Source organism: Odocoileus virginianus, chromosome 33 (genome assembly GCF_023699985.2).
Source record: "Odocoileus virginianus isolate 20LAN1187 ecotype Illinois chromosome 33, Ovbor_1.2, whole genome shotgun sequence".
NCBI classification, from domain to species: Eukaryota; Metazoa; Chordata; class Mammalia; order Artiodactyla; family Cervidae; genus Odocoileus; species Odocoileus virginianus.
The window spans coordinates 37,615,072-37,641,721 of NC_069706.1; the positions used below are offsets into that span (position 1 = coordinate 37,615,072).

At 59.2% G+C, this 26,650-nt stretch overlaps 2 protein-coding genes across 12 annotated transcripts in view; one reads left to right on the plus strand and one right to left on the minus strand.

Annotated features, from left to right (window-relative positions):
- RADIL (Rap associating with DIL domain) overlaps positions 1 to 8,996 on the plus strand; it is a 79,285-nt gene extending 70,289 nt beyond the window's left edge. For 3 of the 7 annotated variants that reach the window (XM_070460482.1, XM_070460485.1, XM_070460489.1), the window contains 9 exons: positions 604 to 716; positions 976 to 1,213; positions 1,698 to 1,870; positions 5,437 to 5,587; positions 6,317 to 6,507; positions 6,606 to 6,957; positions 7,639 to 7,796; positions 8,149 to 8,288; positions 8,673 to 8,996. In XM_070460482.1, coding sequence (XP_070316583.1) covers positions 604 to 716; positions 976 to 1,213; positions 1,698 to 1,870; positions 5,437 to 5,587; positions 6,317 to 6,507; positions 6,606 to 6,957; positions 7,639 to 7,796; positions 8,149 to 8,288; positions 8,673 to 8,778 — 1,622 coding nt within the window. In that variant the 3' untranslated portion in view covers positions 8,779 to 8,996. The remainder of the gene's footprint in view (positions 1 to 603; positions 717 to 975; positions 1,214 to 1,697; positions 1,871 to 5,436; positions 5,588 to 6,316; positions 6,508 to 6,605; positions 6,958 to 7,638; positions 7,797 to 8,148; positions 8,289 to 8,672) is intronic. The other 4 variants (XM_070460484.1, XM_070460486.1, XM_070460487.1 and 1 more) reach the window with 4 other exon arrangements.
- A 2,633-nt stretch (positions 8,997 to 11,629) lies between these two features.
- Positions 11,630 to 26,365, minus strand: AP5Z1 (adaptor related protein complex 5 subunit zeta 1). 5 transcript variants are annotated; one of them, XM_070460492.1, is made up of 18 exons: positions 26,212 to 26,365; positions 18,564 to 18,633; positions 17,276 to 17,413; positions 16,984 to 17,170; positions 16,655 to 16,799; positions 16,461 to 16,573; positions 16,039 to 16,207; positions 15,648 to 15,788; positions 15,486 to 15,523; positions 15,255 to 15,417; positions 14,694 to 14,872; positions 14,164 to 14,306; positions 13,845 to 13,985; positions 13,440 to 13,551; positions 13,096 to 13,193; positions 12,679 to 12,811; positions 12,387 to 12,601; positions 11,630 to 12,132 (listed from the first exon to the last, which is right to left on the minus strand). In XM_070460492.1, the coding sequence occupies exons 2-18, from the start codon at positions 18,629 to 18,631 to the stop codon at positions 11,862 to 11,864; spliced, it is 2,454 nt and encodes an 817-aa protein (XP_070316593.1). In that variant the 5' UTR covers positions 18,632 to 18,633; positions 26,212 to 26,365; the 3' UTR covers positions 11,630 to 11,861. The 5 variants fall into 5 exon arrangements, with proteins under 5 accessions (XP_070316593.1, XP_070316591.1, XP_020730373.2 ...); XM_070460490.1 differs by having other exon boundaries at positions 16,461 to 16,799; XM_020874714.2 differs by lacking the exon at positions 18,564 to 18,633 and having other exon boundaries at positions 26,212 to 26,328.
- Between the last annotated feature and the right edge of the window lie 285 nt (positions 26,366 to 26,650).

Here is a 26,650-nt window from a genome sequence, read left to right on the forward strand (position 1 = left end):
CGCCTGGAACTGCTCACACCCCGACCCTGGCCGCTGCCCACACCCGCCTGCTCCCCGTTGGACCCGAGGTGCTGAGGGCCCGGGGCCTCTGCCCTGTGCTGGGACGGCGCGGCTTCCTGCAGGGCGGCTGGGGCGCTGGGGGCCAGCAGCGACAGAGGCCGTGTGGGGTCTTCTTGGAAACGCACTGCTCTCCTGGGTGATGGTCTCCGGAGGAGCGTTGGCCCGTGCCCTCTGACCTGGGTCCCAGTGAGAAGTGACTGGGGCCGGGTCGGCTGTCGTGGGTGCTGGGTCCTGACTGAGTCCTGAACCGGCCCGTTCACGAGCGCCTGCTATGCTGGCCCCGGCTCAGCGTCCAGAGGCGGGAGGCACGGGGCCTGGGTCCCGGCCGCCTCAGCCAGCCCCTTGGGACGCCAGGCCCAGGAGCGGTGTGGCAGGCCGGTTCTGGGAGGGTGGGCTGCCCGTGGCTTTGGTTTATCTCATTCTCCAAGCCCGAGAGGAGGCGTTGGGCGGAGCTCTCAGGAGGCCACGGGTGGTTCCGGAAGGTTCCTGTCTGTGTCCCCCAGCCCGCAGCCCGCCCTGGTGACGGTGCCGCTCTGCCCGCAGGCTCCAAGGAGTCCCTGTTCTCCTGTGCCCTCACGGCCAGCGAGGAGGCCATGGCGGTGCTGGAGGAGGTGGTTCTGTACGCCTTCCAGCAATGCGTCTACTACGTCTCCAAGGTACCGCGCCATGCACCTGGGGCCTGAGTGCCGGCCCCCGGCCCCCCTGGCCTCGGCCCCGGGCCTGCTGTCCCCCCAAACCCCGGCCCTCCCGTCCCCTCGCTCGCTGTCCCTCCGTCGCGTGAGCCCCTGCTTCGCTTCTCTGGGGAACAGCGGCCCCCCGGTCCCGGCCCCCTTGCGGGCCCCGCGGCTCGTGTGGGGCTCATGCGCGTGGCCGGGGCGGCCTGGGCCTCTACCAGCCGCACTTCCCTCTGCCCAGTCCCTGTATGTCTGCCTCCCGGCCCTGCTGGAGTGCCCCCCGTTCCCGTCGGAGTGCCGGGAGGGCTGGAGCTCGGGGCCCGTGCTGCCCGAGGAGCTGCGCCGTGTGGTGGCCGTCTACCAGGCCGCCCTGGACCTGCTGCGGCGGCTCCAGGTGCACCCTGAGATCGCCGCGCAGGTGCTGGCCTACCTCTTCTTCTTCTCGGGCACGCTGCTGCTCAACCAGCTGCTGGACAAGGGTGAGGGCAGGAGCATGCCTGGGGGAGGCCGGCGGGCAGGCGCCCTGGGGAGGACGTGGTGCGGGGCCGCCTAGCAGCGTGTGCAGGCGGCCCGCGGCCTTTCCTGGTTCCTGCTATCCCCGCTTGGCCCTGGGCCCCTGAGAGGAGGGAACAGGCTCAGGGAAGTGGTGTGACCTTTGACCCAGCCTCACTGGTGCCCAGATGTCCTCTGTCACCTGGCCCAGGCTCAGGGTCGCCAGGATCTCTGGCTAAGGAAGCACTGGGGCATGGGGCCGGGCAAGTGGGGCCGGCCCACGGGTTCTCCTCCTGCCTCCCCCAGGGGGTCTGGGAGCAGGTGGGGAAGCTGGGAAAGTGATGGAAGGTCTCCCGTCTGTCCAGAGGCCCAACAGGGCTGGGGCCCCGCTGGGCTGTTTCTCTTGGGGGCGGGTGGGCCTGCCTGCCCTGCGAGGGCTCCGTGTCACCCTGCCTCCATCCCTCCCCCCAGGCCCCTCTTTGAGCTGCTTCCACTGGCCCAGGGGCGTCCAGGCCTGTGCCCGCCTGCAGCAGCTCCTGGAGTGGACCAGGAGTGTCGGCTTCGGAGAGGCGGGGGAGCACTTCTTCCGGAAGCTTTCCTGCACGCTCAACCTGCTGGCCACGCCCAGTGCCCAGCTCATCCAGGTGAGAGGGGCTGGGGGGCGGTGGTCCCTCTGGGCTCGGCAGCTTGCAGTCCCTGCATGTGGGCTAAGTGTGTGCCTCAGTCGCGCCCGACTCTTTGTGACCCCGTGGACTGTAGCCCACCAGGCTCCTCGGTCCATGGGGTCTCCAGGCAGGAATCCTGGAGTCGTTGCTGTGCCCTCCTCCAGCTGCAGCCCCTAGTCCCCAGCTGTGCCCCCCGCGGGCAGGGTGACGGCCCAGGACGTCTGCGTCTCGTCCCTGACCACGGCAGTGGCACAGAGGGCCCTGCTGGCAGGCGGCGGTGAAGGACCCGAGGCGGGGAGGTCACCCCGGTCACGTGGTAGCCCCATCTAAGCTCATAAGTCCTTAAAACTGGGAAACATTTGCAAACGATGTGACCAACAAGGGCTTCATTTCCAAAATCTACAAACAAGTCATAAAGCTCAGTATCAAAAAATAGCCCAATCAAAAATACGCAGAAGACCTAAATAGACAGTATCCAGAAAGGACATACAGATGGCCAAAAGGCACGTGAAAAAATACTGGATGTTGCTAATTATTAGCGAGATGCAAATCAAAACTACAAAGAGGTATCACCTCATGCCTGTCAGAATGGCCATTGTTAAAAAGCCTACAACTAAGAAAGGCTGGAGAGGGTGTGGAGAAAAGGGCGCTCTCCTGTGTTGGTGGGAACATAAATTGGTGCAGCCAGTATGGAGAACAGTGTGGAGAATCCTCAAAAATTAGAAATAGAGTTGCCATATGATTCACCACTTAATTCATATGCTAGCAAGGTAATGTTAAAACTCCTTCAAGCTAGACTTCAACAGTGTGTGACCTGAGAACTTCCAGATGTTCAAGCTGGGTTTAGAAAAGGCAAAGGAACCAGAGAGAGATCAAGTTGCCAGTATCTGTTGGATCACAGAAAAAAATGAGGGAATTCCAGGAAAACATCTGCTTCATTGACTATGTTAAAGCCTTTGACTGTGTGGATCACAACAAATGGTGGAAAATTCTGAAAGAGATGGGAATACCAGACCACCTTACCTGCCTCCTGAGAAATCTGTAAGCAGGTCAAGAAGCAACAGTTAGAACTGGACATAGAACAACAGACTGATTTGAAATTAACTGGAGGACATTAAGGCTGTATATTGTCCCTCTGCGTATTTAACTTGTGTGCAGACATCATGCAAAATGCTGGGCTGGCTGAATCACAAGCTGAAATTAAGATTGCTGGGAGAAATAACCAACAACCTCAGATATACAGATGATACCACTCTAATGGCAGAAAGTGAAGAACTAAAGAGCCTCTTGAAGGTGAAAGAGGAGAGTGAAAAAGTTGGCTTAAAACTCAACATTCAAAAAACTAAGATCATGGCATCCAGTTCTATCACTTCATGGCAGATAGATGGGCAAAAAGTGGAAATAGTGGCAGATTTTCTTGGCCTCCAAAAGCACTGTGGATGGTGACTGCAGCCTTGAAATTAAAAGATGCTTGCTCCTAGGAAGAAAAGCTATGGCAAACCTAGACAGCATATTAAAAAGCAAAGACATCACTTTGCCAGCTAAAGGTCCATAGAGTCAAACCTATGGTCTTTCTAATAGTCTTGTATGAATATGAGAGTTGGACCATAAAGACGGTTTAGTGTTGAAGAATTGATGAATTTGAATTGTGGTGCTGGAGAAAACTCTAATTCAGAAAGACAGACGCACCTCGGTGTTCACAGCAGCACCATTTACACCACCCAAGACACTGGAGCAACCTGAGTGTCCACAGATGGAGGAGTGGGTAAAGAAGATGTGGTACATGTATGTAGTGGAATACTACTGAGCCATTAAAAAGAATGAAATAATGGTATTTGCAAGCAGCGTGGATACAGATTATCCTAGATTATCATACTAGGTAAGTCAGAAAGAGAAAGACAAATGCCATGTGCTGTCACTTGTATGCAGAATCTAAAATAAGATACAAAGGAACTTGTTTTCAAAGCAAAAACAGACTTGCAGACATAGAAAACAAACCAGAGGGGAAAGGGAAGAAGAGAGAAATTAGGGATTTGGCATTAACAGATACAAACTACTCTACATAAAATAGGTAAACAACAAGAATTTTCTCTACGCACAAGGTGCTGCACTCAGTATCCTGTAATAAACCATAATGGAAAAGAGTCTGAAAGAGTCACACATGTATGATCTTGTATGTATAAAATTACTTCATACCAGCAATTAACAGAGCACTGTAAATCAACTGTACTTCCATAAAAGGAAGAAAAGGCAGAGGAGTCGGTCAGAGACAGGAGAGGAGGCGGCGGCGGATGGGCCGGGGGCGCGCAGCGGCCTCCAGGATTCAGGAGCGGCCCTCGGCCCGGCAGGGTGGCGGGACCTCAGCCCTGCAGCCGTGGGAGCGGGTCCTGCCCGGCGCCGCCAGGGGAGCGCAGCCCCCGATGCTCGGTTTAGCCCCGAGTGCGCTGTGTCTGACCCCGAGACCCGCGAGGCTGTGCTTGTTCTCGCTGCCACGTTCGAGTGCGTTTGCTACAGCAGCAGCCGGAGCCAGGATGGCAGCTGCCCGCCTCCCTCACTTGCGCCGTGACGCAGCCGTCACCGGGAGGGATGAGGCTGCCAGGCCCTTTCCTGCCGGGCGGTGGGCAGCCCCATGAGCTCGCTGCCTGCCACCCGCAGTCCTGCCTGGGCTGTCACTCACCGCCTGGCACCGTCGTTTGCCAGCCTCAAGACAGACCGTTTAGGGAGAAGATGCTTGTTTAAAAAACCACCGACATTCTTGTAAAGAGGAGGCAGAGTATCCATAATGTAATGACCGGATGCTGTAAATGAGAGAACAGAAAGTTCTGGAAGTTAAATCTGTGACAGCAGAGATGCAAAGTTCAGTAGCAGAGTTGGAAGTTGAAGTTCGGGGAATTTCCCAGAAAGCAGAGCCCGTGAGATGGGAAGGAGGTGCCCGGCTGTCGGGCGCCTGTTGACTCCCTCGCTGGGTGCTGGGTGCGGGGTGCGGTGAGGATGGGGCTGCCCCCCTGCAGCTCAGGGCCCCCCGTGACCCCGCCCAGGCCTCTGATGTTGGCAGGGAAGTCAAGCGAAAAAGGGAGAGAGGAGGAAGGGTAAAAGACAGTCGGTGAGACCAGAGAGGCAGAGCAAAGGGGCCAAGACTGCGCCGGACGTGCCCCTGCGGGCTCCCGGGGAGGAGACCTGTGTCCCGGAGGTCACGGGATGGCAGCTTCCCGCTTCCCAGAAGCGGACACACAGCCACCCCCCAGGTTCCCCACGAGGGCCTCCCGCCTGGAGTCCTGAGCCCTGGTGGCCGAGGGGTGCTCTCACCCCGGACCCCTGGGCCCCCCAGGAGGCTCCCCCTGCAGAAGGCAGGGGCGGTCTGAGTTCCCGGAGCCCTCCCTGGTCCCCATCACAGCCAGAGCCGGTCCCCTTGCAGACCTCACTGTCTGCCTGACTCCCGGGGGCAGAGTGTGTGCTGGGGGCCCCGGGGGCTCCCCGGAAGGCAGGCCAGCCCCCCTTGTGTGGGGTGGGCTGCGCGGCCTGTGACCTGGAGCTTCTTGTGGCAGATGAGCTGGGCGAGCCTGCGGGCCGCCTTCCCCGCCCTGAGCCCCGCGCAGCTGCACCGGCTGCTGACCCAGTACCAGCTGGCCTCGGCTATGGGCCCCATGAGCGCCTGGGAGCCAGGCGCCCAGGACGGCACCGCCGCCTTCAAGTCAGGTGAGGCCCGTCCGGGGGGCTGCGAGCTGGGGCGTCGTCCATGGGCTCCTGGACGCCCTGTCCCCGGAGGGGGCAGGGCAGGACCCCCGAGGAGCAAGGCGGCCCGGGGCTGGGGCTCCCCTTGGCCCCCGAGGTCCGGGCTCAGTCACAGGTCCCCGCTGCCCCTCGGGGCCTTGTGCAGCGCTCGGCCACCAGGCAGGGGCAGGCTGTCCACACTGGGCGGCTCGACGCGGTGCGGTCCTGAGCACACCTGCCATGTGCACACGCTCGTGCACATGGGCACAGACCTACACACGTGCACGTGCTCTTTGTGAGTCAGCCGAGCCCGTCTCGTCGTGAGCAGAGTGTGACAGATGGACAGTGCAGGGTGGGCTACAGACAAAAGGGGCTTCGCCCCCGTCTCCCCCTCATCACCTGGGCTTGGACTCTGCACGGTCCCCCCTTGTACGGGGTCACGTCCAAGGCCTGCGAGGGGGTTCTGTCTGGGGGTGGGGAGCCCCATTCCCGGTGTGGAGGCCAGCACGCAGGCGGGCTGTGCCCGTGGGTGACGGTATGGGGTGCAGTTGGCATGGCTGTGGGCGCCCCCAGCGTGGGTGGGTGCTGGGCCGGGGGCGCCGGGGAGGGTGTGGGGCGCACGTTCCCCCTGGCGGAGCTGCCTAGGGTCTGGTGGCGGCGGGCGGGGCGCAGGCAGCGCCTCCTGGCTGAGGTCACAGCCCCTTGCCCCCCCAGAGGAGGTCCTGGAGTCCTATGAGAACCCACCGCCCATCGTCCTGCCGAGCGAGGGCTTCCAGGTGGACCTGGACGCGGAGTGCCCGGACGAGCGCGTCTACCAGCACCTTCTCTACATCCGTCACTTTTTGTGCAGCCTGCGGAGCCAGCCCAGCCCCAGCGGAGCGCCCGCCCGCCCCGAGGGCCTCCAGGTGCCGGGGATGCAGCAGCGGGGCGCCGGCGGCTCGGGGGCCCTCTCTCCCCCTCTCAGGTCCGCCGCTCGGGGCTGAGTGCTCTCTCGTCTCCCCAGGGCCTGCACCACGCCGGTCCCGAGGGCCACCCCGAGGCCCAGAGCTGCCCGCCAGCTTCCAGGGACCCCAGCGGGGGAGCCCGGGAGGCTGGCCTGGAGCACCCCCTACCTTCCGTGGGGGGTCCCCGGGCACAGGGTCCCCCAGGAAGGCCGCCCGGCCGCCCGAGCCGCGGGGGCCCCCAGGCTACAGATCCGCACGGGGACCCCTCGTGCCTGCTCACACCCCCAGGCACGCCGCTCGGCCTGGAGCCCGCGGCCCCTGACTGGCCCGAGGGCGGCAGCGCCTGCGGGAGGGTGCTCCCGGAAAGCCGGAGGACGGGGTCTGGCGGCCCAAGGGGCACCTCCCGGGAAGGTGAGCCTGGCCCGGCCCCGCAGCTCCCTCAAGGTCCTTCCCCGGAGGAGTCAGGCGGCATGTCTGGCTTGGGCTGTCAGTGTCACCCCTGAGCGCCTGTCACCCTGGACAGACAGGCCCTGGGGAGGGGGCTTGGGGGGAACGGACAGCTGCCGATGTGCGTTCAGCCCCGGAGCCAGTGCGAGGCCCGTGGGTCAGGAGGATGGGGGAGCGGAGGGCCTGGAGCCCTGGGCGCGTGTGTGCTCAGGCCACTGGCCGGGCTGAGGGCAGTGGGGGGCAGACCGGCGAGTCGTCGGTGCTCAGCCGAGCTAGGCGGGTGCCCCGCGGGCGGGGACGGGTGCACCTGAGGCAGGACACCGCTCAGGTGGGCAGCACGGCTGGCCCCGTGGGGAGGACCGGCCATCCGGGTGGGGAGCAGCAGGGCCGCCCCTCAGGAGGGGCAGGCGGGGATCACCGCTGGGGGTGCGGTTGGGGGAGGAGGCGGGTGAGAGCCCGAGCAGAGCCCCTGCTCAGCCTCCTGAGAGGGGCGGGGTCCCACGGCAGCACAGGCGGCCTGCCTGCCCCAGCGCCTCCCCCGGCCCTTCGGGAGCCAGTGTCCTCTGGAGCAGCTGAGCCGGACGCGGGTCCTGGACTTGAGGCAGACTCTGGACAGAGGCCTGAGCGGCCGCCCCTCACCCGCAGCACTTTTCGCTTCTACAGGAGACTGTGCGGCCCCGGAGGACGAGCCCCCTCCGGCCCCGTCCAGCCGCAGCTCCAGCACCGACGACTTCTGCTACGTGTTCGTGGTGGAGCTGGAGCGCGGCCCCTCGGGTCTCGGCATGGGCCTCATCGACGGGATGGTGAGTGGCCGCCCTGTGCGCCCTGGGCTCCTCTCCACCCGACAGGCCCACAGCCGGGGGAGCCACGAGGTGGGGGGAGGCCCACGACCACGGGGACCGGGGCTGGGCCACTTTCTGGGACTGGAGGGCTGGGGGTGGGGCGATGGGCAGGGTCTCCCACCTGCGCCCTCTGCCTCGGGCGTCTGTCCTGGGCCCTGGCCCAGTGGGGGCCCGCGCGGCCCTGCAGACACACCTGCGAGCACAGCGTGGGTGTGTGAGCGTCCCCGGCCCTCCTGGGGAGGTGTGGAGGCGCCTGTGCTGGGGCCCCGCGGGAGAGGGTCCGCGGAGCCCTGAGGCTGCTCCTCTGCGGCAGCACACGCCCCTGGGCGCCCCCGGACTCTACATCCAGACCCTGCTCCCAGGCAGCCCCGCCGCGGCGGATGGGCGGCTGGCGCTGGGGGACCGCATTCTGGAGGTGAACGGCAGCAGCCTGGCGGGCGTCAGCTACCCAAGGTACCTGCCCCGCCCCGCCCCGCCCCGGGGGCCGAGCCTGGCTGCGGGCCCTGGCACCAGCCGGTTTGGAGACGAGCAAGTGAGGCGCAGCGTCGCCTCCTGCCCTTCCTTCCCTCACTCGCCCTGATGCCTCCCTGGTCCCCACCCAGGGGCGCAGATGCCTCGGGGGCGGGGCGGGCTCTGGAGCGGCAGTGGGCGCCCGGCTCTGTGATCCTGGAGCTCCGTCCCACTCGGGGGTGCAGGTTGCTGTCTCTGTCCCCTCGGGACAACTGGTGGGTGGAGGCTGCCCCCCGGCACCTCCAGGAGGCGCTGCCCGCTGGACCAGCGCCGAGTCCTCACTGGGCAGGCTCGTCTACATCGGCCGCATCCCTTGGCTGCTTTCAGGGCGGTGGATCTGATCCGACACGGAGGCAAGATTATGCGGTTTCTGGTTGCCAAGTCTGACATGGAGACGGCCAGAAAGGTCCGCTTCCGCACGCCGCCCCCCTAGGCACCTTGCGCGCTGGGCCGCCCGCCTGCACTGGGTCCCGCGCGCACGCCTCGGCCAAGCTGTTCCTCGCGGGTGCGCCCCCCGCAGGACACCCGCAGTCCCTTCGTGTGTGTTCTATTTATATGACAGATAACAGTTGTGATGTTTGTTACAGAGCTTTTATGTTTGAAGATTTTAATGGAAAAATATAGATTCAATAAACTATCTTTCATATTCCAGAGGGTGGCAGGGCATGCATCTGGGGGACACCATGCTGGTTCCCAGAGGGGCCACGGGGGCTCCTGGATCTGCTCCTGTCCCTGCTGGTGTGGGTCCCTGGGGTGGTGGGATGGTTCTGCCCTCCGCCCGCCCCCGACGAGGAGCAGCAGGCCATGCCGGGCAGCCCCCTGCCACGGAGGGAGTGAGAGTCGCTCACTCCTCAGAGTGGGCTTTGCGATTGGGGTGCCACGATCAGCACGGTCCCGAAGAAATGGTCTAGAAACCTCGGAAGGCTATCCAGTGGGGGGTCTTGACCCACTCTGGGTGCCCGGGCCTCGCCCCTCGGTGTCCCCTCTGCTGCGGCTGGGCCCTAACACCAGGCTGGCTGGCCCCGGGCTCTCTGCCTGGCTGCCTGGCATCCACCCGGTGGCAGGTCTGCCTCCTGCCCCAGCAGCGGCGCTGTGCGGGTGTCACGGTGAGGCGCTGGCTGTCTTCAGCAGGCTCGGCCACATCCTCACTGGGCGCGGAGCCTGGGGCTGGGCTCTGGGCCCGTGTCCTCCTCTGACAGGCACGCAGACTCTGGGGACGAGGGGTCCTGGCCAGCCCACTGCAGACACACTGCCTACGTGGAAAGGAGTCTCCTGCGGGGAGCAGCAGCCTGGTCTGTCCCAGGTGGGTCCCAGGCCCTCGGCCTCAAGTGCCACGAACTCCCTGCTGCACGCTGGTGAGCGGGTGGCCAGGGCGGCCCCGCTGGCTGCTTTGTGTCGGGCATCGGAGTTCTGACTGCCTTGAAGCAGCTCCCCGGGCGCTGGGTGAGATGCACCCCCTTGCTTTTATGTTTGGCTGCGCTCGCTGCTGCCTGGGCTTCTCTCTGCGGGGGCAGGGGCTGGTCTGGTGGCGGCTTCTCTTTGCAGAGCACAGGTGCTAGGGGCATGGAGCCCCCAGGACGCCTGCCTGAAATGTACTTGTAAAAAGTCATTTAAAATGCATGCTTGAACCCAAAAGAAACTCTTAGAGCCCAGATTGAAACGAGGCCACAGGTTCAGGGAGGCTGGCCCCTGGCCTGAGACCCCCGACCTCCCACCTCCGTGGTTGGGGGATAGTCCCGCGGGTCTGGGGGAAGACCCGTTGTTTGAGGCCGGTACTGTTATTACCCTGTTGAAGGGACTGGCTGCCGACTCCAGTACTGGTGCCTAGCTTCACGGACAGAGGAGGCTGTGGGCCGTTAGAGCCCGTGGGATCGCAGTCGGTCACGGCCGTCAGTCACTCACTTTCCCTGTTTCACTTTCAAGTGAAGGTGGGGCACGTGGGCGGGCGGAATGGCGCGGGGAAACCGCACAGAACCGCCTCTGCAAGCCGCCGCCCTCCTCTCGCGCCTGGGCACGGCCTCAGGTGAGCGCTCTGCGGGCACGCAGACCTCCACCTTGACCTCGCACCGCGGCTGGGCCAGGCTCCCAGGCCCGCAGCGTCCACCTGTGTGTGGTATGGACACCTCGTGGGTTGCCCGGCCCTACCGGTGAGTGGGCGCACGCTCCCCACACGAGCCCAGGGCAGGATGGGCGGTAACCGCCACCTCCACCTGGGCGGCAATCAGGATTTGAACTCAAGTAGACTCAGCCACCACCAAAGTCTATCCTGCAAAGAGAATGGGAAGGGAACACTGCTGGAGGGGCCTTGGCTCAGTGTGAGGAAGCAAGCAAGATCCCCTCAAAACCCACGTTCTCAGACTAGTTCTTAACGCACGTTTGGGACCCAAACTTGCAATACCTGACGACCTGAAAACACTGGAAGCTACACGTTACGGGGCGTCTGCAAAATGGAGAGATTTTTTTCTAGGTGACATGTGCTCCATCTGGGCCTCCCGGGACCCAAGTCCGGAGGGCTGGGCAGCAAGGATGAGGGGCTCGCAGGGCTGAGCCAGGCCCGCCCCGGGAGGGTACAGCCGTGCGCCACCTGTCACTACTCGGGAAGCATCTGAGGCCAGCACACCACGCAGACGCTGCGCTCCGCAGGGCGCCCGACGGACGAAGCCTACTGGGGGCGGGGCCAAGGGCGTGGCCGGCGCCTGGGGACGGGGCCAGGGCGGCCGGGCCGGGCCTCGCGGAGCAGCAGCGCCACCTGGTGGCCGGGCTCCTCCAGGCGCAGGTGGGGCTGGACCGCAGGCTGACTTCAATGGAGGAGCGGTAGGGAGCGCTGGGGCTGCAGGGGGTTCTGGCCCCACCGGACCCAGTGTGTCCCACTCGGGGTAAGAGCAGAGCGCACCTGATCTCCGGGTAAGGCTTCCAGCGGCACGTGCTGGGGTGGCCTTGTCCTGCTGGTGGGAGGCTGCAGGGCCCGAACCCGCCTTCCCATCTCCAAGCTCCTCGGGAGCACGAAAAGCTCTCCAGTCACTGACCAGAAGCATCTCCCAGTGCAGCCGTCGGCTCTGGGAGATGGACACGGCTCCTTTCTGACCGCGTGTCACTGCTCTGTTCTCGACCATCGGGTACACGTGGGCATTAGGCAGGAGGACCCCCGGGGAAGGCCCCCCACATCTGGGGCCAGGTCTCCTGGCCCAGCAGCAGCGGGGCCCCTGTGCAGAGACGATGGGGCAGCCTGCGGGGCTTCCTGGGTGGAGAGAAAGGGAACCGACCCTGCCTCGTGCGCACAGATATTCTGTGAAGGAGGTTTATTTTTATCTCCTCTTGCCCCCAAATAACAGCAGGACACAGATCAGCCTTCACCCAGTCCCAAGAGGGGCCAAGGCCGAGACTCAGTGCTGTCCCCAGCAGAGGAGGCAGGGCCTGAGGCTGAATGGTGACCTCCTCCCGAGCCTCTCCATCCCGAGGCCACGGCCGGGACCGAACAGCAGGCTCTGCGGCCTGCTGCCCACTGGGCCCGTCCCCTCACCCTGGCAGGAGGCTTGCCTCCCGCTCCAGCAGCCGGCTGACCATGTCCAGGGCCAGGGGCAGGGCTGTGTTGGAGTCGCGGTGATAGCGGGGCTGGGACACCTCCACGCTGGGCGTGAGCACAAACTGGGCCACGCTGGGCATCTTGAGCAGGTTGAGCAGCTCGGTGGCCCGTGTGCGGACAGCTCCCAGGTCACCTTCGCTGTGCATGGGGCCCGCGGCTGGGCTCTGGGCCAGCGTCCTCATCTTGGACAGGAGCAGGGAGACCCTGGGGGTGGGGGGCCCAGCCCATCAGTGCAAGCGCACCCCTCAGGTGGACGGGGGCTCAGGCAGGGGCCCAGCCGCCAGCACAGGCTAGTGTGGCCTTAACTCCGAGAACTGCCCACAGCCCTGGCCACTGGCGTCCAGCTGGGAGGCTCATGCAGACGCTGCGTCCAGGTGTCTGGGAGGGGGTGGCCGCCAAGCCCTTCGCTTTCCCCACGGGAAGGCTGTAGGTTCCCTCTACCTGCCCCAAACCTGTACCTGGGGATCAGGTCTTGGCTCCGGGAGGCCAACTTGGTCAGCGTGGTCATGAGCACGGTGATGACCTGCGGAGGACACTTGGGAAGGGCGGCGGAGGGCCGAGACTGCGTGACCTCGAAAAGCAGGGCCTCCAGAGCTTCGAAGAACCTGTTGATCTGCTCTGCGGTGCAGCGCCGGTCCCAGGACACTGAGAGGTACTCGCCGACGGCCCACACCTGGGCGGGGGACAGCACTCAGCCAGCAGCAGGCCCCGTGTCAGGCGCGGGCCGGGGTGACAGGGTGGCCACCTTACCACGGACGTGAGCATGTACCCGGTGCCAGAGGGCCCCCCGAGGCTGCCCACGAACTCCACCAGCTCTTTGGCCTGCTCGACCACCAGCGGGGGGTGCAGCTTGCACAGGGCCGGGAACTGGGAGCTCAGCACCCTGCCGGAGACAACACCCCTCAGAGACCCCAGCCCCACGGCCGTCCGGCTGGTGGGGTGGGGACAGCTCCGTCCTTGGGCTGGGCTGGCGAGGGGATGAGCCTGCACGAGTCGGGCTTTCAGAAAGGGCACCTTCTGGAAGGCTCTGCCCAAGAGAAGCTTGGGGGGGGGGGGGGCATGTGGCAACCCTGTGGAGTGGGAAGGGTCTGCGCAGCAGCCCACGAAGTGCTGAGGCTAGAGCCATAGGAGGGGAGGAGCCCCACGGAGCCGCCAGGAGAGACCCACCTGTGCACGTCAGCTTCATACCCCTCAACCTGGAAAAGCGCATCACTTCTCTCCAGGAGCAGCAGCGCCAGGCGGCTGGCCAGGGCCCCATCGGCGAACTGGGAGGGAGAGACAGCCTGGGTACCTGCCCAGAGATACCTCTGCGCTGGGCCTGGCTGTGTCTGCTGCCTTGGGGGTTGCTCACAGCCGCGTCCTGGGCCCGGGCTGCTGTGAGTAGCACTTTCTACCCCGATCCATGCACTGCTGAAGTCTGGCCCCCGCCAGAAGTGAAGCTGGGGCCCTATGGCTCCTGGCTCCAGCTGGCCCTCTGCTGCGGGCACGGAGGCCCTAGGAGGCAGGCTCACCTGCGTCACTGCCGCGAAGAATGCTCGGAGTAGGGTGGGCACAGCCTGGGCACACTGGACTACCCGGGCGCAGCTGGCCAGGGGCTGCAGCAGCTGGTGGAGCGGCGTCAACCTGGGGAGACGGGTGTGGTGGGGGTCAGGGGACCGGGGCCAGTCCCGGTGCTTCCACCTCTCAGGTACTCAGCCTTACTTCCTCCGTCTGTGGAAGGAATCAGTGTGCCCCCACCCGCCGGAGCAGTAAGGACAGGACTGGGGAGCAGAACAAACCACAAGCTCAGTGCCCGGGAAGCGCTCAGTCACGCGGTCAGCGCTGCTGGCGGCCGTGAGCACAGCTCTCTCCCCAGGTCAGAAGGCCGGGCTCCGGTTGCAGCGGCCCGCGCTCAGGACCCATCCCAGTGGGCCTACCTTTCTGTGGTCCCGCTGGCCTTGGCACGCAGCAGGTGCTGGAAGAGGCCCTGAGCCTGGGGGTCCCGCAAGGCCTCCAGGCAGCCAAGGGCTCTCACAGAGATGTCCCAGAGCGGCCTCTCAGACACAGCCTGCGACGACCTGCGAGCAACGGTGTGGCCAGGCTGGGACGTGGGCTCCAGCCCCAGCCCCTGCCCCGTGGTGTCCCCGGTCAGGGAGAGACTTGAGCAGCCGTCGCCCTAACGGTGCCTGCCCTGGACCAGGCCTTGCAGGAGGCGGGGCAGATGCGGGGGAAAGGGGAGCAGAGGGCTGGGCTCACCGGAGCTGCAGGTCCAAGGCCGCGGTCAGGCTCGGCAGGTCCAGCAGCAGGTGGAGCATCTCCACGGCCGTCTCTGCATCGACCAGCGCCGGCAGGAGTGCCACAAACTCGGAGGTGAGCGCCGGACTGCTCCAGGCCAGAAACTGTAGGGATGAGAGGGCGCCGCCTCAGTCCCCCTGATCCCAGGGTTGGAATGTGCCCTTCACCGTCCTCCCCGGGATCCTGCTTGCTTCTGCCCTCACGTGGCGCCAACAATCAATCCCTGTGCGCCTGCCATCATTTCTCCCTGATCAAAGGACTAAGTCTCTGATTTTGGAAAAGCCCTGCAGTGACATGCCAACCTCAAAACATGTGTCAGAGATGATGGTGCCAAAAGGCTGAACACCGCAGGTGGGGCCCCCAGCGGAGCTGCTAAATCTGAACCAACTCTGTGGGCTCTGCCAGCCCAAGCGCGCCTTCCCAAGCGCACCATGTGCATGGGGTCACCATGTGCATGGGCGCGCGCTGCCCCAGGGGCCCAGCTCACATGCCTTGAAGAGGTTGGGGAAGCTGGTTTTGAGAAGGTCCAGGTTGCTGCCGAGCAGCAGGAGGGGGTCCCTGCAGAACTGGATGAACTCGAAGGCCAGCATCGGGCTGTGGAAGTGTTCCGACGGGATCCTGGTGAAGAGGTGCTGGTAGACAGCATCGGCGTCCACTGCGGCGGCCTCCCCTGAGAGCACCAGCTCCGTCAGGGCAGGCGGCCTCAGGCCCGGCCTCCAGGGCCCCTTGCGTCCCCGGGACACCCCCAGCCAACACGTCCGGCGTCAAAGCACAGGAGGGCCGGCTGAGCGCACCCAGCTCTTCCTGTGTCTGGCCACAGACCCGCCCCTCTGGGTACGGACGTGAGGACTGCTCCTCAGAGGGGCTGGCTTCCAGGCACCTTCTAGGGAACACCGTGGTGAAGAGTTCGAGATTAACACCGACTTGCTAACATTTTAAAACTCCCCTCCACGTAAGTGCTAGGTGCCCATCAAAGCACCACTGCTCTCCGGCGGAGGAGGGGCTGTGAGGAGGACTGGGCCGCCCTGCTCTCTGGCGCGGGCGGTGCTCACCGTGCCGCAGGAAGAACCGGGCGACGGGCAGCAGTGCGCGGGCGCAGGCCGGGTCGCCGCAGAGCCGGGCCCGCAGGGCCCGCAGGCATGGGAGGACGCGGTACAGGAAGGCGGGGTCCTGCCGGCAGAGCAGGTCTAGCAGCAGCACGGCCTCTACCAGGCACTGCGGGGATGCGGCGGCTCAGAGGCTGTGCGGGCCCCCGCCACCCGAGGCCGCCCGCTGGCACTCACCGCCTTCTGCAGGTCCGAGTCAGCCTTCCTCAGGGCTCCTGGGGGAGGGAAGGGGCCGCCTGGTCTCTGCGTCCCACCGGCACCTCCAGGCAAGGAGCGGCCGGGGAGCCTGCATCTGGGGGGAACCCCGGCGCGGGCAGGCAGGGTGGGCCCAGGACTCACGCCGGCCACTCTGCTCCAGGAGGCGCTGGCAGTACTCCAGGGCCTTCTCCCGCAGCCACTCGGCGGGCGGCAGCAGGTGGCTGGTGGTGGAGGCAGCCGAGAGCACGGACACGGTGGAGCCCTCCAGCTCCGACCTGTCGTCTGGAAGAGAGGTGGATGGCTTAGCAGCTAGCGGGGACGGGCGGTCTGGAGGGCAGGGGAGCGTGCCCGTCTGGGCGCCCAGGGCCGGTGCTCAGTCCCGCCAGCTCCCACCCTCACTGGACAACCGCAGTGTAGACGCACCCGGACTGTCTAAACTGCTAGCAGGCATGCAGATGAGGAGTCGTTTGACTCCAACATCTGGCTTTTTGACACGTCTGGGAAAGGCACCCAGGGGCCCACCCTGTCCCACCTGCATCTGTGGCGCTGGGGTGTGCGGGGCCGGCCTGCAACAGCCAGGTCCGCAGCATGGAGAAGGCCTGCACGTTCAGCCGCTGGTCCTCCGTGAAGCGCTGGCCCGTGGACAGCACTGTGAAGAAGTCCGTGGCCACGGTCCCGTCCACCTCAGTGACAGGGCCCGGCTGCAGGGGACAAGGAAGGTCAGCAGGCGCGGAAGGGCTGAGAACAGCCGGGGCGCCCTCGTAGGACGCGAGAACGCGGGCGCTTGGGCTGATGACACGGCCCTGCTCACGATCCCCTCCCGGCCAGAGAGACTTCACAGCATCGTGGGGGCGGGGCCCAGGTACCACGCCGGCAATGCCCGCGTGGAGACAGGAGGGGCCGTCCTGGAATGGGGCAGCGCTCCCGCAGGAGGCCCACGCCCCTAAGACTGACCTGCCGGGCTCTGGGTGTGGAGAAGAAGCCCCCGGAGGTGTGGGCCGCCCCTTGCTGGACGCTGGCGTAGCGGAGCCAGTCCCCCAGCCGCTTGCTGAGCGCCTTGGTCTGCTCTGCGGGGGACGCCGTGGGGATGGAGGTAAGTGTGCGGGGCTGCGGGGGACCCAGCGCCCTGCTGACAGGAGTGTGCTGACCTTCAGGAAGGGCATCCGGGGCCAGGCTGGCCACTCTGGACACGACCGGGAGGAGGTGCGTCAGGCTGCGCCCCTCAGGCTGCCGACTCTCCAGCAGGACCTTGATGACACGCTGGCCCACGGTCCTGACCTGCTGCGGGTCGCCCTGCAGACCCCCCAGTGGAACGTGAACGCCAACTCCCCTCACAAACACCACTCCGCCCAGGCGTCCAGAACACCACCAGGGCGGGCCCAGCCCAGCCCACTCGCTCAAGGGGTGCACACAGCTGGCTGGATCGCTGAGCCCCAGGTCCACCAAGGTGAGGTGGGGGCCGCGGCAGTCACAGTACCTGGGCCAAGAGCACGGAGGCCACCAGGCCCAGCTGCCACGAGCTCTGCGCTTGGCCGCAGGACAGGCTCAGGCTGTCGGAGGGCGCCATCTCTCTCAGCACGGCGGCACACAGCAGCTGGAGCCGCTCGGGGCAGCGGGGCGAGCGGAGGGCGGTCTGCAGCAGCGCCACGCACGCGGGCTCCAGCCTGCAGGGCAGGGGCCGGTCAGCCTGCGTGGGGCCGGGCGGGTGCTCACCTGCGCCATGCACGCGGGCTCCAGCCTGCGGGGCAGGGGCTGGGGCGGGTGCTCACCTCCTGCTATACTTGGTGGCCGCCACGATGAGGAAGAGCCTCCGCAGGGCGTCCAGGGTGTCGGGGCCCCAGTCCTCTGCCTGCAGCAGCGCGCTGACACGGGCACAGAGCCTGCCTAGCTCCTCGGCCCCGACCTCCCTACAGAGAGAGACAGACCACCATATGGGCAACCGGAAGCGCTGCCCCGGCGGGGGACAGACCCTCCTCAGCAGAGGGGCCTGGGTGTTGTGGGGCCCCAGGGGGGGTGGCCTCTAGGCCTCTTGGGATGAACCGCTGACGGGTACCTAAGCCAGGTCCTCGCCCCCTCCCTGCTGGCGGGAGACCCTCACGCCACCAGCTTCCACACACTCACGTTTTGTTAGTCCAGGAGCAGAAAAAAAACCAATTGGTTTAGGAGTCAAAACTAAGGGAGATTTAGTCTGAACCAACTTGCTTTTCAAAAGATTCTTTCAACTTCTGGGAATAAGAGTTAAGTATGATAGAGCAAATATTATGATATTACTCTAGTGCTTAATTTAAAATATATCTATTGAGCCTTTACAACAGGTTCGATACTGAATGAGGTCTCAAAACAGCCTGCTTCCCATTCCATGCTGAAAGGCAAGGAGAAGCAACATGCCAGCAAGTCACCACGCTGCGAGCTTCTGGGGGGGTTTCCGGAAGGGCGCAGCACACAGCTGCCCTGCCCCCCAACAAGCTGTGGCACTCAGGGTCTGCGGTTTGGACCTTAGGGTGCGTGCACCCCCAGCCTCAGAGGCTGCAGAGGGGGTCCTGGGCAGTGGCCTGTGCTTCCCCATTTCATGTGAGGGCTGGCGAAGATGTCCCGGCAGACTCCCCCACCACTGCCCCCTCATTTCATCTCTTCATTCACTCTGGCCACAGTGGGACGCAGCTCCCTACAGACACAAGTGGAGGCCTGAGTGGGCGGAGGAGACTCGGCCCTGGGCCGGTCCAGCCTGCTTTCCTCTGGGTGATGTCAGAGGCAGAGGCTGACAGCCTGTCCCAGACGGAGGTGTCCCTTGTCCATACCCCAGCTCAGCCCCTTCCAACCACAGGACTCTTCTGAAAGGAGAGTCCCCCCGCCCACACCCTCAGCAGCTCCCCGCTGCTTTCAAACCCAGACTCCCTGGTGCTGGCGATGCACACAAGCGCCCAGCCATCCCTGCTTCCCTGAGGGCACCGCGTCCTGTTTGCCTGCCTTCGCTGGCTCGGACCCTCTGCCTGGAACGCTCTTGGCTGCTTCCCTCGCTGGATAACGGCCCCAGCCCTGCACACCCTCCCCGCTTACCCGAGTCCCTCCTTCCTCTGCAGCTCCCCAGTCATGCTTCTGATAAGCTTCTCCATCCTCCTTTCCATCTCTGAAAAATTTAGAACTAAAATTTTCTCCGAATCCTAACTCCCAAACTTCAGTAATTTGTTTTAAAGTGCCATGAAAAATCAAAGACTTAAAGAAAAATAGTGAACACTAGTAAGACACAACTGATAGTTACTTAACCTTTCCTCAAATCTTAACAGGAATTCCTACCCACCTAAGAGACAGAGAAATAAGAAATAGGGCTATTCCTTCTGCCTTTCAGCCTATGAATTTATGACCGTGAACAAAAGACAAGACCCCCGTGAGTGGGTCTTAGCTCTTCATGTCCCTGGCAAGAACTGTGGGGCAAGCATATCGCATGTTGAGTGAGATGCTAGCATTTCATCTACCTTCTGGGGAGAGGAGAGCAAGACGGCAGAGCAGGAGGAGGACACAGAGCTCACCTCACGCCACCCTGACGTGAGGAGGGAGTCCCACTGAAAACCGACTGGAGCCTGGTGGGGCCCTGTGACCCTGGGCTGGGGGAAGGACGTGCACAGGCTTGAGTGCCTTCCTGGGGAGGGAGGGGTCTGAACCACATACTGCGTGTCCCAGCCTTGGGGTCTGACGCCAGGAAGACAAGTCCTCTGGCTGGTTTGAAAACCAGCGAGACCAACAGCAGGGCTGCAAGAAGCCTAGACTCCACTTGTGAAGTGCGGGCACGGCTTGCTCCCTGCCCAACTAAGGCAGAGGGAGCAGAATGTGACTGTCCGGGGCTCTGGCTCGTTCTGGGCGTCCCAGGGCACGCAGTGGTAAAGAGCCTGCTTGCCAATGCAGGAGACGCAGGTTCAACCCCTGGCTCAAAGACCCCTTGGAGGAGGGGATAGTCACCCACTCCAGTATTCCTGCCTGGAGAATCCCATGGACAGAGGAGTCTGGCGGGCTGCAGCCCATGGGGTCGCAAAGAGTCGGACACGACTGAGCACGCACTGGCTGGTTTCCGTGCCGGCCCAGCCAGCACCCGCCCAGCCCTGCTCCCCTGTGAGGGCAAGGATGCCCCTGCTGGGAGGGGGGCGAGCACACACTCAGAGGGGACGGAACCAGCCTGGACCTGATCCTCAGGGCTTCTGCTCCAGCTGCGGGACCCGACCCTACCCCACAAGGGCAGTGATGGCTACTGTGGTGCAGAGAATCCAGCTCCCGCCCCTCCGCCTCCAGCCCACCTCCTACCAAGGCGGCACCCGGGGAAAGACATCCGCTGCTCCAGCTCCCCGACGAGGCACGTGCCCAGGGACACCCCTTCAGGATCACACGTGATAGGTTAACTGTTTCACCTGATGTCACAGACACAGAAAACTAAAGCAAAATGAGAAGGCAGAGACCTGAGAAAACAACTAATCAAATAGATAATTACCAGAAAGAGTCCCAAGTATTAGTAGTAAGAACGCTACCTGAATTAGGGAAAAGAATTGGACACAGAATTTTAACAGGGAACTAGAAAAAAAAAATAATAATCAGAGCAGAAGTATACAACAACTGAAATGAAAAACATACTAGAAGGAATAATAACCGGCTATGTGATACAGAAGAACATGTAGGTGTTCTGGAAGACAGAGTGAAAATTATCCAATCAGAAGAGCAAAAAGAAACACATTTTAAGAAATGAAGACCAATTAAGATCCCTCTGGGACAACAGCAAGGGTGCTAACATTCATATACAAGGGTCCGAGAAGAACGGTCAAAACTGTATTTGATGAGATTATGACTGCAAACTTCCTGAACCTAAAGAAGCAAATAGCCAGGTACAGGAAGCAAAGAGACCTCTAAACAAGATGAACCCAAAGACACCGACACCAAGACATGGCAAAAGCTAAAGAGCGAATGCCAGAGGCAGCAAGAGAGAAACAGTCACATACGAGGGAAGTCCCACATGGCTTCAGTGGGTTCTTCCGCAGGAACTGCTCAGACCAGAAGGGGTGGCAGGATATATTTAAAGTCCCAAAAGGAAAACCTACAGTCTGGGGTGCTCCACCCAGCAACGTTATCATTCAGAATTAAAGGAGAGGTGAAGAACTTTTCAGACTAGCAAAAACTGAAAGAGTTCATCACTACTACACTGACCCTGAGAGTTACAGGAATTTATAGATTAGGAAAACGCCCATGAGTAAGGGCAAATATATAGTAAAGGCTGTGGGTCAACCACCTAAGTTACCACAAAGATCACATACGTGAACCCCATGGTAGGTAACCACAAATCAAAAAAAAACTCAAGAAACAATGGAGAAGTAGATAAAAACAGCTAGAAAACGAGCAAGCGCATGGCAATAAGTACATACCCATCAGTAATCGCTGTAAATGCCAATGGACTACTATGCTCCAATCAAAAGACATAAACCAAACTGATTAGTTTAAAAACAAGACCCAACAATTGTATATGCTACTTAAAAGACTCACTTCACAACTAAGGACACAGACTGAAGGCAAAGGGGATGGAAAAAGATACTTCATGTAAATAGAAATAGGAAAGCAGGGCAGCAACACTTGTTATCAGACACAGTAGACTTTAAAACAAAGTCTAACAAAAGACAAAGAAGGGCGTTACATGATACAGGGATCAATACATGAAGAGCATATTATACTCATGAACATCTATGCGCCTACTAAAGCAGCGCCTAAATAGGAACAGGCCAAAAGGGAGAAGCCGACAACGACACAGCAACAGCGGGGACTTCGACATCTCCCTCACATCAGTGGACATACTGTGCTCAGTCGTGCCCACGGGCTGCAGCCCCCCGGCTCCTCCGTCCATGGGATCTGCCAGGCAAGAAGACTGGAGTGGGTTGTCATGCCCTCCTCCAGAGGATTCTTCCCAACTCAGGGATCGAACCCAGGTCTCCCGCATTGCAGGCAGATTCTTTACCATGTGAGCTGCCAGGGAAGCAATTGTATCAATAGACTTATTACTCAGACATAAAAATCAATAAGGAAGCAGCAGTCTATGACACAAGTAAACGAGGTGGACTTGATCTATAGGATTCTTCACCCAAAACCAGCTGAATACGCATTCTTTTAAAACCCACACAGGATGTTCCCAGGATAGATCACATATCAGATTATTAAATGAGCCTCAACAAATTTAAGAGGACAGAAATGATAACCAGTATCATTTCTGACCACAACAGTATGAAACTAGAAATGAATTACAGAAAGAAAAAAAGGGGAAAAACACGAACATGTAGAGTCTCTACGGGCTACTAAACATGCTACTAAAATAAGCAACAGAGAAACGGAAGAGCAAATAAAAAATACCTCAAGAGGAAAACAGCACACCCCCAAATCTATGGGATGCAGCAAAAGCAATTCTAAGAGGGAAGTTTACAGCAATCCAGGCGTATCTCAAGAAAGGAAAGTCTCAAACAACCTACTACCTACCATCTAAACAGGAGAGACAAAGTCCAAAGTCAGCAGATGGAAGGGAATGATAAAGATCAGACAAGAAACAGAGACTGGAACAATAGACCAGGTTTTAAAAGACAAAATTGATAAGCCTTTAGGTCAGGGTAATCAATAAAAAGAGAGAGAGGACCCAAATAAAACAAGATAGGAAAGAGGAGAAATTGTGAAGTGAGATACCAAGAAACTCCACAGAGAATACTACCAATACTTACAGGCAGACAAATGTGATGACGTAGAAGAAATGGATACATTTCTAGAAATATACAATTTCCAAGACTGAATCAGGAAGAAACAGACAATCTGAACAGACCTGTCACTAGCAATGAAATTAAATTAGTAATAAAACTTCCAGCAAACAAAAGTCCGGGACCAAAGAGCTTCATGAGGGAATTCTACCAAACATACAGAGAGATAATACCTATCCTCAAACTATCCCAAAAAACTGAAGGGGAGGGAACACTCTCCAATTCTTTCTATGAGGCCACGATTACCTTGATACCAAAATCAGGCAGACACTACAAACAAACAACAACAAAAATTACAGGTCAGTATCTATGATGAATATAGATTTGAAAATCCTCAAAAGAACATTAGCAAACAAAATTCAACAATAGAAAAAGATCATGGGGAATTCTCTGGTTGTCAAGTGATTAGAACCCTGTGATTTTTCTGCTGAGGGTGAAGGTTCAATCCCTGTCGGGGAATTAAGATCCCACAAGCCATGAAGTACAGCAAAAAAAACCCCACAAAACCCTACACCATGGTCAAGTTAGATTTATGTTTATTCCAGGGTCACAAGGATGCTTCAACATCTTCAAATCAATCAGTGTAATATACCACATTAACAAATGGAAGGATAAAATTCAAGTGACTGTCTCAATAGACGCAAAAAAAAAAAGCACTGGACAAAATTCAACATTCATTCATGACAAAAACTCCCATCAAAGTTGGTATCAAGGGAACATAATAAAGGTCATTTACGACAAACCCACAGCTACCTCAACACTGAAAAGCTGAAAATACTTTTCTTCCAGTATCAGGAACATATATAAGGATACCCATTCTCACCATTTCTATCTATTTAACACAGTGTAGTGTTTTGTAGGAGTACTTTAGTAAGTAGGAAGTCCTAGCCACAGCAGTCAAACTAGGAGAATAAATAAAAGGCATAAAACTTGGGAGGGAAGTAAAACTCACGATTTGCAGATGACATGATACCATATATATAGAAAACTAAAGTTTCCACCAAAAACTATTACAACTAATAAAATAACTTCAGTTAAGTTGCCAGGATACAAGATTAATATTCAGAAACCTGTTGCTTTCCTATCCACTAGTAAAGAGCTATCAGAAAAAGGAAGAAAATAATCCTGTTAAAATCATGTGAAAAATAATAAAATACCTAGGAATAAACATAACAAAAGAGGTGAAAGGCCTATACTCTGAAAACTATAAAACACTGATAGAGGAAATTGAAGATGACACAAAGAAATGAAAAGATATCTCATGTACAGGAGTTGAAGAATTAAAACTGCTAATATCTCCATACTACCCAAAGCAATCTACAGATTTAATGTAATCTCTATCAAAATACCCATAGTTTTTTCACAGAACTAGAATGATTCTGAAACGTGAATAGGCAAAGCAACCTTAATAACAAACAGCTGGAGAGAGGCATGAGGCTCTCTGATTTCAGACTAAACAACCACAAAGCTACAGTGGTCACTACGTACACATTATGGTCCTGGCACCAACACACACCCCCCCCAATGAAACAGAACAGAGCGCCCAGAAATAAAACCACACTCACGGCCAATTAACCTGTGACAAAGGAGGCAAAAATACACAGTGAAGAAAAGACAGTCTCTTCAATTAGTGGTGCTTGGTAAAACTGGACAGTTACCTATAAAGGAAAGAAACTGGAACATTTTCTTGAACCATATACAAAAATAAACAAAATGGATTAAATAACCTAAGATCAGAAACCATAAAACTAGAAGACAGAACACTGTGACAGAATAGTGACAATGTTTTTTTGGCTCTGTCTCCTAAGGCAAAGGAAGCAAAAGCAAAAACAAGCAAATGGGGCCTAATTATTACACTTAAAAGCTTTTGCACAGCAAAGGAAACCAACTTAATGGGAGAACATATTTGCAAGTGATATGACTAACAAGGGTTTAATATCCAAAATATACAATTCACTCAACTCAATATGAAAAAAACAATTAAAAAATGGGCATAACACCTGAATAGACATTCCCCCTAAGATGACACACAGACGGCCAATGGGCAGATAGAAAGATGCTCAACTGAGAGAAACAAATCAAAACCACAACGAGGTTAACACCTCACACCTGTCAGAATGGCTATCAACAAGAAGATCACAATAACAAATACTGGTGAGTAAGTGGAGAAAAGAAAACCCTAGTTCACTGTTCAGAGAAGGCAATGGCACCCCACTCCAGTACTCTTGCCTGGAAAATCTCATGGATGGAGGAGCCTGGTAGACTGCAGTCCATGGGGTCACTAAGAGTCGGACACGACTGAGTGACCTCCCTTTTACTTCACTTTCATGCATTGGAGAAGGAAATGGCAACCCACTCCAGCGTTCTTGCCTGGAGAATCCCAGGGATGGAGGAGCCTGGTGGGCTTCTGTCTATGGGGTCACACAGAGTCAGACACGACTTAGCAGCAGCAGTTCACTGTTGGCGGGAATGTAAACTGGTGCAGTCACTGGAAAACTGTAGAGGTTCCTCAAAAAACTAAAAACTGAACTACATTCCTGGGTATATATCCAAAGAAAACAAAAACTCTAATTTGAAAAGGTACATGCACCCCAATGTTCACAGCAGCCCTGCTTACAACAGCAAAGACATGGAAGCAATCTAAATATCCATCAACAGATGACTGGATAAAGAAGATGTGATGTGTATATACACAGTGGAATATTACTCGGCCATAAAGAATGAAATTCCGCCATGCTCAACAGCATGGAAGAACCTAGAGAGCATTATGCACAGCGAAATAAGTCAGAGAAAGACAAATACTGATTATTATTATATGCAGAATACAAAAAATGGAATTAATGAATACAACAAAACAGACTTACAGAGCACACATACTAGTGGTTATCAGTGGAGACTGGGAATTGGGGAGGGGAAGGGGTTGAGAGGTACAAACCATGTATTAAACAAGATATAGATGCATAGTACAGCACAGGGAATGTTTTCAATATTTTATAACAACTTTAAATAGAATATAATCTATTAAAATACTGAAGCACTACATTGTACCCCTGAGACTGATGCGGTAAATCAACTGTACTTCGACTTTTTGAAAAAGCGATTTTCCCTTAATACAGCTCCTAAATTCAAACGAGCCTGAATTGGAATAGTGGAACTTGAGTATATGTCCAAGATTAAAGGAAATATAGATGTTTTTGGACTCAATGGGAGAAACACTAGCCTAACAGATTTTCAAGGGTTGTTTTGACTACAGCAAACTTCTGCCCCATTCACAGCCTTTATAACCTAATACACATTAAAGATCTTGCTTCCCTAAGATCACAGGAGCCTCAACCAGCCCAATTTTTTCCACCAACTGGTCTAGCTCCGAATCGAGGTAGTTTTTCCTTTAAACCATGGTTCTGGCCGCCTTTGCTTCTCCTCGAGTAGCATCGAGTCTTACACGGACGGACTGCGGGGTCTGATTCCGAGTCTACATCGGTTTTCCCCCGAGAGTGGCCAGTCGGTGAGAAGAGGGCTACCGACTAGTCAGTGGGCGTCCAGAAGCCGGAGGAGCATCCGCTCAACACGCCCAGCGCCCCCGCGAGAGTCTACCTTTCTAAGTCACTAACCCCCCGCGGCTCCCCGAAGCCCTCGGAAGGCAGCGGACTAGCGAACCTCTCACAGAGCCCGCCACGGCTCCGTCCAGCAGGCTCCCCGGCGCCTCTGTGGCTTTCCCGGCCCTGACGCCGCCGAGCGCTCCGGAGCCCGCTCCTACCAGACGCGGGAGCCGCGGCCGCCGAGCCTCCGGCCCACCCCGCGCGGGGCCCCAAGCCCGCTCGCTTTCAGCGCTTCCCTCAGAGGGCCTCCCCCGGGGGCTAGCTAGACCTTCCCGGACCTCCTCCTCCGAGGCCCCGCGCTGAGACCCACCGCCACGCGCGCGAGAGGTAAAGCGTGCTCACCTGGCCTGGCGGAGCAGACTCTCCGTCCCCGTCGCCAACATCCCGCCGCCGCCGCCGCCGCCGCGGCCCTGAGGACGGGCCGCGCGCTCCTGCCGCGGGCGACTCGCGGAGCAGGGCCCGCAGCGACGCCGGCTTCCGGGCCGCGCAGCGTGCCGCCTCACGTGGGCTCGGCGCACGCCCCCGACCAATAGGCTTCGACACGGCGCCTCCGCCCGGGGAGGGGGCGGGACTGTGCGCGGGGGGCCTGCACGGCCTTCCGGCGCTTTACACGGCGGGTGCCGGGACCGCGGTCCCCGGAGCCGCCTCACCTCGGAGCCATGTCGCTTGGAGCCCCGGCGCGGCTCCGGCGCCGTTAGGAGCCTCAGCCCAGAGCCCCCGTTCCGGGTTCTGTCCCACAAACGCCGTCCGCTCCGTCGCCGGCAGGTCTTGTGTGCAGCGC

Excerpts from the sequence above, each read along its gene's own strand:
- AP5Z1 (XM_070460490.1), bottom strand. The coding sequence starts at position 18,631 with ATGGAAAGGAGGATGGAGAAGCTTATCAGAAGCATGACTGGGGAGCTG. Across the intron at positions 15,789-16,038 it reads CCCCAGCGCCACAGATGCAG|ACGACAGGTCGGAGCTGGAG; the intron begins GTGGGACAGGGT and ends CCTCTCTTCCAG. Across the intron at positions 13,194-13,439 it reads TCTTCGCGGCAGTGACGCAG|TTCGCCGATGGGGCCCTGGC; the intron begins GTGAGCCTGCCT and ends TCTCCCTCCCAG.